Source organism: Filicampus tigris, chromosome 8 (assembly GCF_054856515.1).
Source record: "Filicampus tigris isolate MCC_2025a chromosome 8, RoL_Ftig_1.0, whole genome shotgun sequence".
NCBI lineage: Eukaryota > Metazoa > Chordata > Actinopteri > Syngnathiformes > Syngnathidae > Filicampus > Filicampus tigris.
In genome coordinates, this window is record NC_141224.1 from 3,393,242 (window position 1) to 3,404,556 (window position 11,315).

The 11,315-nt window shown below is 47.0% G+C and overlaps 1 protein-coding gene across 2 annotated transcripts; it reads right to left on the bottom strand.

Annotated features, from left to right (window-relative positions):
- Window positions 1-9,119: 9,119 nt before the first annotated feature.
- Window positions 9,120-11,225, bottom strand: bola1 (bolA family member 1). Of its 2 annotated transcripts, none has more exons than XM_086038233.1 (2): window positions 10,990-11,225; window positions 9,120-9,888 (listed from the first exon to the last, which is right to left on the bottom strand). In XM_086038233.1, the coding sequence occupies exon 2, from the start codon at window positions 9,820-9,822 to the stop codon at window positions 9,385-9,387; it is 438 nt and encodes a 145-aa protein (XP_085894359.1). In that variant the 5' UTR covers window positions 9,823-9,888; window positions 10,990-11,225; the 3' UTR covers window positions 9,120-9,384. The 2 variants fall into 2 exon arrangements, with proteins under 2 accessions (XP_085894359.1, XP_085894358.1); XM_086038232.1 differs by having other exon boundaries at window positions 9,223-9,853; window positions 10,990-11,220.
- Window positions 11,226-11,315: the final 90 nt, after the last annotated feature.

The following is an 11,315-nucleotide window of genomic DNA, read 5'->3' on the forward strand; positions in this document are numbered from 1 at the left end:
ACCACAAGTGACGAAAATCAACTTTTCGCGAGATAAATTCCGCGTTTTACGATCCGTTTCTACGTCGTGGTGAATTCCGCGTTGTAACACGACACGGTTCACGTTGTGAGCGTGATGAATCCATTTTCACGTTTTAATGCGAGAGGTTTCCTTTTAGAATCCGATCGGTTTTGCGTTGTAACGTGACGGGTTTTACGCTTTGACGCGATAAGCTTTGACGTCAAAATGTACTTTCGAATAGTGGCGGCACATACCACCAGGAAAATAAAAAACGTCCACTATCACGTTATCACGAGATAAACATGACATCTCACATTAATACGTGAGCAGTTTCACATTATAACGTGATCGATTTGACATTTTGCGTTCGACTTTCATTCCTTCTGGTTCAGGTGACAGTCCCTTTTTTTTTTTTTTTTTTTGTGTCCTATAAATCAAAGTTACGAGTTACAGAACTTCCATAATACTGTCCAAAACGGAGATTTCAAAATAAGGCCCGCATAATTAGAATTGGGCTGTGTCAGTCACCTGAACCGGAAGGGATCGCTTCGTTTCGTTTTGCTCAACGACAAAGTTGCACAGAAGACGCACATGTCAGATTAAATGTGAAACGGATCACTTTAACAGGTGAAACTTACGCAATAGGACATTTGAGGGGAAAAACGGGAAATTTAACAGGGTCATAACATTGAACATTTCCTTTTTTCCGGAGTGGCAACAATACCCTCCTGTACTACGTGTGACAAAATGTCGCTGCGATTTTCAGCAAAATCTTGAGCCAAACGGCACCCCGTAGTTTTCTATAGTCATGCTCCCACAAACAGTGGCCATGTTGGGCGAGCTTACATACATCCACGGAATGACATCCTCCCTGCTTTTGTTTTTCCAAAGGAACTGCTTGTTACACAAGTGTGCGTGCGTGCGTGCGTGCGTGCGCGCAGATGCAAAAACACACGGCCCATCTCAGGAGATTTGGATTAAAGCAAAATAAACAGAAGGATTGCAGTGCACCCTGGCAACGGATGTCCCAGAATTCAATAAAAAGCAACAATCGTCGCGGGGGGATTAAATCTGGAGCTGTGTGTTTTTCAATGTCGGGGGGGGTTGGGATGGACTGGCCATGGGGGGGGGGGGGGGGGGGTCGCAACAGATGTGCCAGACAGATGTGGATGCGCGCAACGCGGTCGACACGGAGGTTGGTATTATGGGAGCTATTCTAAGTGGCTTGCTGCGAGATGACCAAGTAGGTCAAGAGACTCAAGGCGGGAGTGACGGCGCGCACAAAGCAAGCGAGGGGAAGGTCAAGCGTGAAATACAACCCCCGTGCCACACACACACACACACACACACACACACACACACACACACAGAGCCAGCGCTAGACCCCCCCAAAGGGATGTGGACACGCAGTGAGGCATGCGTGAGTGTCGAGGTGGAGTGAAGGATACAAATGCAGACAGTTGTTGGGCAAAACGCCGACAAAACAAAATCCCAAAACGTTTGTCGACATGTCGAGCTGTACAGTGTTCGGCGGCTAGCTTGCGCTTGAGCATTTTTGGTGTCTAAAATATACATTTCATTCTTTTCTTAATTCTATGTCTCAGCTTTACGGTGAAATTCAACCCTCAGTGAGAAACTGCTTGAAGCGAGCACTCTTTCCCTCTTTTCCGTGGAAGTGTGCGAGTGACAGGTGTCGTCTTTGGAAACAAAATCAACCAAATAATAAATAAAAGAGTCCGCGTTCAAATGGCAACACTACAAACAAACCAAACCTCATGTGACCGTAGCGGTTTGCTAACTTTTCACACACTGCGTGACAGCTCATCGCGTCAATCTACGACTTGAGACGGAGCCCGCCCGGTTGGACAGGCCGCAGAGGAAACGCTCGCGGGGGTCATCCTAAATGGTCACGCCTGAACGTTCCCTTCCACCCGGACGAGGTGGAGCTGAGAGCCATTTTTGTCCACCGATGAGCGCAAACAAAAGCGAGGGAGGGAGGAGGAGGAAGACGGACTGTTTGGTAAACAGCGAGAAAGCCGAAAGGGAAAAGCCACTCGGGAGGAAGCGGAGGCGCAACTCGAGGAGCACCGACGCAAGTGAAGGGTGGCGGGGGTGTAGAGGCAACATTTTACAGAGGGTTGCCCCCGGCTAATCGGCTTTCCTTCACCATTCCGAAAGCACGACTTTCAATTGCGCTCGGGTTTGAACGCGAGTGTGAAAGTTCGTCTCTGACACTGCGCGACAACGAAGGCAAACAGAGCACGCGACAATGCTCGCAGCAGTAGACGGCAGCAACGAGTATTGTTTTGGGCGTAATTAGTTGGGGACCTTCTCTGCCTCTTCTTCTTGCCGTTGATGACGCGACATTGCGAAGTCGAGCTCGGTGCTGCCTGGGAAGTTGCGGCACAACCAAGTACTACGCTGAAGGCTCACAACTCCATTGGCATGTTTCAATAACGTCTTTAAACACACTTTTTGTAACAATACAAACACATTTCAACACGAATAATACACTGAGAGAGAGCAAGAACAATTGATAATGACAAAAAAATATTAAAACTTTTTCAAACTTCTCACATGATGCATCAATAAACACGCCCTAAGATGTGCGCTGCAAAAATCAACCGACAGTCGTCACTTTCTGCAGGTGTAAAAAGCAGGATTGAAGAGGATTCGACAGTCAATCAACTTTTTTAATAGATTTTACAACATCATAATAATACCATACCACACCATCGTCTAACGTGGCCGTTGGGCCAAACATGCGTGGCGAGTTGCTGTTGGGGCACAAAGTGCTTTCCCCCCGCATGCTGTCACCGCGCCGCAACAACACACACTCGTGTTTGCCCTTTAAGGCCCGGAGTGTCGCAGCGATCACGCTCCCTCATTCCTAGTTGACCCGCCGTTTCCCACCCGTGACCCTGCCGTTTTATTTGAGGCCTCCTAACACTCACAATTAATGACTCTTACTATTATTTTTGACCCCTTCGCTCCGCTGTGGAAAAGAAAATGCTAATAAACCAAAACGGGAAAGGCTCATTTCTTTATTTGTGTGGCTTATATGTTGTGTGTGGTGGTGGTGGGGGGGGCGGCGGGGGTTGTTAGGTTCAGAGAGCGGCTAAAAGAAACAAGAGGTCAGCCGAGACAAAGGGGCTCCGAGACCCCCAGGGTCAAAGCGCCCGGTGTCCGCAGTCGCCGGGGGCCGCCTTCGTCACCCGGCTTGTTTCGAATCATAATCGGAGCGTTTTGTGCAAATATATCACCACGCTGCGGACACGTCAACAATAGATCACGTTTTTTGTGGCAAAGCGCCGGCGGGGAGTCCTTCAAAGGGGGGCATCTGGAAGAGGAGAGATTAACCCCGGGTTTGCCGGCCTGGCGTACGCTTGACCCTCCTCACCCCAAACTAAATTGCGTATGGCTTATTAGAACGGGCCTGAAAGACGTCCCAGGGAGGAAGAATCGGAGAATTTATCCGCTTGGAGGACAATGAAGACACAAAGTGGGTGACTTGTCAGGGCCGCGGTGTTTGATGTCCGGGTTTTGCTGTGACTCTTTCACTCTCTCTGCGGCATGACGATGTGTGACGCGCCAAGCTCAGTGGCCACTTCCTGTGTGAAGCCTCGTACTTTTGAACACTTGTTCGGCGTCGTCTTGCTGTCCTCATGTCAAAATGTCAACAGCAATGGAGGAAAACAACCCCCAAAATTGCTCGGTCCTTTCAAGGATCAAATGGCTGTTGACAATTTTACTGTTTAGCTCCTTGTGAGAGAACCGCAAGTCGTGCAAAAATGCAGTACATTGTTCACCAACAAGGCCACTAAAAATACCAACCTAGTGATTACGGCATATTCGATTAATCGTTTCAACCACTACATAGAAATGCCTTTGCTGATTAGTCAGTCACTGACCGCACACACGGCCAGTTATTTAGTCAGACGCCGTTGTCAATCGTCGCTATTATTCGATTCATCGTTTTAGCCCCACCCCATCAGGCAGGGGTCACCCACTCCGGTCGTCGAGGGTCCCTATTCGGCATTTGCTGGAGGAGGGAAACGTCGAAAACATAGAGGACGGGGGCCCTCGAGGACCGGAGTTGGTAATGCCTGCCATAAGGACTGCTAAGAGACCGCTTATCGACTGCGTTATGAAATCCAACGCCAGTTTCATTCATCTCTCCCGGACCGACATACAAACCCAAAAAGTATCTGCGTGAAACTTGATGTCACTCAAATCCCCCCCCCCCCGCCCCCCTAAAATAATCCAAACAGTGCTGTTGGAAAAATTTACAACCTCATGACTATAAACATCAGTATTCCCCTCGGCAGGAAAAGCACGAAGGCAATGGTGGGAACTGGTAAGTAACTAAGCACAAACACACGGACGGAACATTTTTCAAGAGCACCCACATAATCAAAACCTCAATTAAAATAACTGCCATGTGTACCCCAAAATTCCATGGGAATACAAAAGTTACAAACCTGTTGTGACAATAAAGCCATGGAGGGCGGATGCAAGTAGAATGCGACAATATTCGGATTTTAAGATTCAAAGATTAACAAGGAAAGAATGTTACGTAACAAGTGAATTCCCAAAGCACAACTTTATTGTCACTTTTTTGGCATTACATCCTTTGTTCCAAAACAATCACATAAAATGGGACTTTGTTCCTGCAACTACACATATTTTGTTTTATATACATTATATGTGTACGGATTTATCCATACATATGCACATATAAGCGCAAGCGACGAGTTTGGGAACCACTGCAAAGTGGGTCACCCAAAAATGATGCCAATGACAGCGAGAACGCCAGCACGGGTTCAAAGCGGAGGATTACGCCGGTGGGTCCGAAGGCTTGTGAGGGAGTTTGGAGAGGCCCGGCAGTGAGTTTTTTTTTTTTTTTTTTTATATCTGGAGGCCATCTGCTTTGACTTGCAGACTCCTCCTCTGCTTTGTGTCCTTCAGAGCTCGTGTCATGTCAAGCAGAGCTTACCACGCACGAAGGCCGTGGCCCCCAAAAATCCAGCCCAAGCAGACCACCACCCCGCAATCCAGGAGGAAAGAACCCCCATGACTTTTTTTTTTTTTTTTTTTTTTTTTTTAGAGCGGCCATCATTGGATGGACGCTGAGCCGAAAAACGTCGTCTGATTTGTCACGAGGAGGCGACACATTCGTCTTTTGAAAAAAAAACAAGAACCGACACATCTCGATGTGTTGAAGTTGTGAACCGCGAGAACAAAAACGCAGAACCGCAGTGTGTGACGCTGGCCCAAAATTAACCCGACGTAGCCAACAGGAGAGCGGCTTAGTTTGCGTTCAATGCAAGGGAAATGGGTTACTTCAAGTTTGACAGGAAACTTCAACTCGGAGTGGCAATAAACAGATAGAAGCCGCTTTTTTTTTTTTGAACAATTGTTCACTAATTCTATCTGACGAAATGCATCTTGTCAAGTATCTCAAAGCAAAGCAAAAAAACAATAAACAAAAAAAAAACAAAAAACGAAATTGTCGGTATCTCAAAAAAAGGCATAACGGGCGGCATGGCTCACGTGGCAGGGTGGTCGTCCCCCAACCCAAAAGGTTGTGGGTTCGATCCTCAGCCCTTGTGACCATGTCAAAGTGCCCTTGAGCAAGAGACTGACCCCCCCCCCCCACTTGCCCCTTGTCATTGTGAGGTGAATGAGGAGCTTTAACGCTGACTATCCAAGGGAAAGCCCCGTTTACCATAAATTGGGTCGCCCTAACTCGAGGCAGCAGCGGATTCCCCCCAAAATGATTACAGTGCATCACTTTGCCGTCAAATTCCACCCAAATCGGACACATCATTCACGGACTTATTTTGCTCCACCATGACGGCCCGTTATTTGACATTTACGAGACGCATTTCCCGGGCCACTTCTCCGCTGCGTTTGCGAGGTTCCGCGTGATTTGCCAGACTTTTTCCCCCTCCGGTGGCGCACCTGGGAGATGAGGACTAATGAAGACCCGATGTGGGCCCAGCGCTTCATTTGGCCTATAAAAAAAATCTTCTGACCCTGCCTCCTTCCTGGGGGCCTCCCCGGCTGGTGTTCTTCAAACGAGGTAACATCCTGTCATGTGACCGAACGCCCACCCACCCCAACCCACCTGTGTGGACTTTGCTCCTAATCCTTCTCTGCCACCCCCTCCACCCCCCCCCCACCCCCAACCGCCTCCTCTCCCAGCTTTGAATACTTAGACTAGTGAGTGTAACTAATTCTCCCATACAAGGATATTGTCTTCTCTCTCTCTCTCAGCTTTTGTCCTTCTTTTTCAAGTGGACTATTCTCTCATTTCATTAGTCGAGGTGTGGGCTTAGATGGGGTGAAGGGGGTGGGGCTTTCCAATTCAAATACCTTAATAGCCTATTCGAATACGCCCAGTGCAACTCTTCTGCTTGAAGATTCACTTTTTAAAAAATTTTTTAAATACAGCATTTCAGCACAATGTGTGTGGTTCTGGTCAAGCAAAAGCACTAAAATGTGTTTAGCAGCCTGCTCTGTGTGTCCACACATGCTATCCCCCCCATGGGACCACCAGACCGACTGTCCCCATTTGTTGGACACCCCCCCCCCACCCCGCCAGAAGTTATCCCTGGGTGTAAATCAGCAGTCAGTCCCCATCGCGGGAACCCTCCCCTGCCCAAGCTCCCAGTGGCAGCCTGGCACCGTCCGTCCTGACCGGGGCGGTGACGCAGGGACGACGCGGGCAAGGTGGAATTCCCAGCGACCCGGAGGCACCGTCCAGGATGCCCGGGGCCGACCTGGAACCGCAGACGGATCCGTCAACATCGGGTCAGGGCATGCTGACATGGTTTAAGGTCAGTGCCTAACTACCGTGTCACATTTCCACTACTAGAAACAAAAATACAGTGAGCGAGCGTGGAGCTCGTTCCCAAGCCACCCGCGACAGGTGAAAATCGGGAATATCTCAAGACCGTATCGTACGAAGATCGATATTTGGGCTTTGGACCGGGTTCCAGCACGTGGTATTCCCAGTTGGTCTACAAGACAACTAGCTACCAGTCAGACAACCTAACAGAAATTAGTATCAAAGTGATGGTCAATTTAAACCTTGGATTAGCAACACATACAAACAGAGCATACAACAATACTCAGCACGGGGGTGTCAATTCCAGGTCCGGAAAGTCAAAACCTTGCCCGTGTTTGTCTTTAGCCGCAGGTGCTTCTACTCAAGAGCTCTTTTACCTGCCGGTTGAGTCGAAGCACCTGTGGCTAAAGACAAACACGGGCAGGCCTTTGCTTTTTCCAACCTGGATTTGACACTTTTGATACTCAGGGAGTTATATTCTGTCTGTGACATGGGAACAACAAATATTACTCTTGGGGGCTTTCTCTGCCTCTTTTAAGCTGTTAATTATGCTGCATGTTCGCGGTGTTACTACACTGAAGGTGCACAATTCTAAATTCTGACGTGCCTGTACAGTGGACCCCCAAATATTGCAGGGGATTGGGACCAAGCCACACCACGAACAGCCAAAATCCGCTAATAACTGACGGTCCCATATAATTCCTGGAGAAAAAAATAAGCAGGCGTTTGAACATAAAAATAAGTGGGGATTTCCCCCAAAAATCCACACAAATTGGTGAATTCACAAATGCCGAATTACAAATATGTGACGATCTGTGAAAAAACCTACAAAAAATAAACATTGCTTCAGTGCTTCAAAGCTCCGCCATATAGCCAAGGTGCAAATGATGAATTGCGATATCCCAGGGGGAAAAAAACTGTACGGCAGTTTGCATCTTCCACTGGAAATGTTATGAAATGTTCTTCTGTTTACAGAAAAGAAGTCCATTTTAAATTTGCATTTAGTTTACCGGCTGCACCCAATTGTTGAATCAACCACGATTTTGGGCGTAGCGTTCGAGGGCAAGTGCGAAAACAAGCAACTTCTGGCCCGGTTGTCGAAAGATGACCCGGTGGCAAACGAGGCGAGTTCAACAAGCAGGTCATCTCCCAAAGCATCTCCTTCTTTTCATTAACTTTAAATTGCATCACTGCAGGCTACTCCTGTCAAATTCCTCACCAAAAGACACTTGTGGCTTAATTACTCATCTCACAACACCAGAGCACAATCATCCCTGATAATTTGTTACATTCCACTTGAGGCCGAGGGCTTGACCTGTCCCACCTTTGCTCTTTTGCCCAAAGTGCCGCTCGGCGACTTGATGTGCGGCGTGTAAAACAGCTGGAGACAAGCCCCTGCACTTCAAGCTTATCATGGCACTTTGAGGACGCTACTTGACATCGCTCCGTGACGGCGTGTGGAACGGACGCCGCAATCTCCCGCCGGAGGTGACGAAGATAGTCTCACTCTGTACTCAAGTACAGCGCTACCTTGGTTTACGAGGGCCCCGACTTGCGGGGCCAGGTGAGGAAGGGCAGCACGGAACTGGAGTCAGTCCGGCTAGCCGGGTAGTATGCGTGTGAGCTGTTGGCAGCCGAGATGGCCGGGACCAGCCCGGAAACACAACAGACCGTTCGGGAAAATTCACGTGTTCCCGAAATTCCTGAGGGTCACCCCGCACCTGGTTCACAAGTATTTTGTACTTGGTTATATGCCACACAAAGTGGGGTCTTGATGTGGTGGTGACCATTTGATTTGTGAGACGAGAGTGGCGTACGGAGGCACGGTAACATTTGTCAAAACGCTCAAATGGGGAATAAACACACTCCAGTCCCCGCCTGTTCTCAAGGGCCGTGACGCCGGCGCTCGTCATGTGGGAACCACATCGTGACCTTGAATGTCACACACATACAAATCCAAGTACAGCACATTTTGTACTTCATAAAAATGACCCAAAACACAATTAATATGTCACAACTATGTGTAACAAGACTAATATATTACGCATGTATGTCTTTAATATTAGTATATAAAATCGTGCTTTGGCTTCTCTTTCCGTTGTAGTTATTAAAATGAAGCCGTCAGGCCATTTCTTGGAAAGTTATTTGGACACATGCTGCCCTCGTGTGGTGAAGCAGTGGTACTGACGCTATGTAATAAATGGATGAATACTGTACCGGTAAACGGAAAAAAAATGCTTCCCTCTTCTCTGTTAGGGCTAAACAGAACACAAAAAAATATTGTATACATGCAAATACATTGATTCTTTTACAATATCAGACTGTAAAATAATGTTTAACAAAGTATTCCAAAGAGTATGATGCAGTCCTTTAAAGTATTTCACTGCTTCAGTGTGTAAAACAAAAAACAAAAAGTATCTTTTTTTGTGCGTTCAAATTTTTATTAGGCTACAGTGAAAGTATAAAGGCTGGTGAATTCAAATTGAAAGTAAACATACGGTGTCCAAGACATTGACCAGAAAGTGTCCCCGTTACTGTCCCGCTTTCAGTTTGTCCTCCACAGAGTGATCCCCACGTGAGCCTCCCAAGCAAGGGGGGCTCTTGGCCAGGCTAGGATCTCCACGCCACTGCTCGGGCGTCTTGGCCTGGATGGCCAGCGCATGAACGCGAGTGTTTAGCTCCGCCTTCAGGGCCTCGTTGACCAGACGGTGGCGCTGTAGCAGCGACAGACCCCGGAAGCGGCCGCTGACCACCAGCACGCGGAAGTGCGATTCTGAGCCGGGGGGCACGGCGTGCATGTGGCTTTCGTTGAGCACCTCCAGGTGCTCCGGATGGAAAGCGTCCGTCAGTTTGGCAGTGATGGCCCCCTCCACGGGCCGGGCGGCATCCATGCGGGAGGCCAAGCGGGCCGCCGGGACGCAGCGGGCGTGATGGGCGGACCGAGAGAAGCGAAGGATGGCGGGCAACATCGGACGATGCGCGTGGGAGACCACCTGATGGCTATGTATTTCATACACAGACTTCAGTGATTCGTCCTCGAGTGGTAAGCCAAAAAAAAAAAAAAAAAGCGCTATTCAGTTGTATTTAACTTTGAAGAGAAATACGTTTGTATTTAATGTTTGTATTTAAGAGCACTTTGTTTTAAAATATTTATTTAGGTATTTGTTTTGTTTAGGTCACTCTTTGTGCAATAATTTTTTTTGTGCACTGCATTTCAATCATTTTTTAAGTAGCTTTTTTATTTTGCTCTAAGTGAAATATTGTAATTTTACACAATTTATTAAACATAAATGAGAAAAATAAATGGAAAAATAGACCTAAAATAAACTAGACATTTTGCAACAGTAACAGCTCACAACGACCAATCACGGCTGACCTGTTTCTGAGCCGTGATTGGTCATCGTGAGCAGTTGTGATGTCATTTTCAGTCGACAGAAGACAAAATGGCCGCCCCCTAGAGATGGCTAAAAAACGAGTGTATTTCGCTGCTTAATTTATATTCCACAAACGCAAAATGAATCAGAATGCCATGTTTCAACTAGTGGGCCTGCTGGGAACATATCATTGAAAAAAATATGTTTGGGTTGACTTCCGCTTTAATGAAACAACATTTGCAATGCCACAGGAGAAAAGAAGAAGTCAATAAAACCAATTAATTACATTCCAGAGGAATTAAATCATTTTGACAGGTAAAAACATTTAAAAATAAGTTGATTTTAAAAGAACAACAACAAATCGTTTTCTTCCTTATTTATGTGAAGGCTGGCCACCCAAACCGGTGCTGTTGTGTTACAGCATCCACCTGCGTCAAGAAGGGTTGCTGGCCTCAAACTGACGCTTGTGTGAATATCATTCACTCGTTAACAGTTGGAACTTTATTCTCGAAACATTGCCATTCTATCGCGCAACATTTTTTTGAGTAACTCACGTCAGTAAACTCTTAAACCAACCACTAGCATTGGCTGCTAGCGTTTGCATAACCCCCCACACACACATACACACACACTTTTGTTTTTCAACCTCATTATGCTATACAGCGCGGGTGTATATTAAAATAAACATACATCCATCGGGAGACTCGAATAATATTTTTAAATGTGAAATTCGTTCTTTAAAAATGCACGTCGTAATCTCACCTTGCTAGTCGTGTCCCAAACGCCGTCGCTCTGGTGACGTAAGAAGCAGGGCGGAAGGGATGTTATGTAGTTTTCGTCTATTGCTTTGAAATTCCAATGCTTATCCGATCTTTGTGGGTTTACTGCGGCGCACGAGTAAAGTTTAATAGCCCAAATAGTAATTATAATATATATATATATTTTTTTAAAGTCAGGAGAAAAGACGAAGGCGTTCTTTCCATGGCTTCCTCTTTGGCGATGTAACAAGCGCGCCGGATGTGTCAGTTTGTGAGAGAGGGATATGTAGTTTTCATCTACGGCACTTGGAGATGCATCAGAGTTTAGTC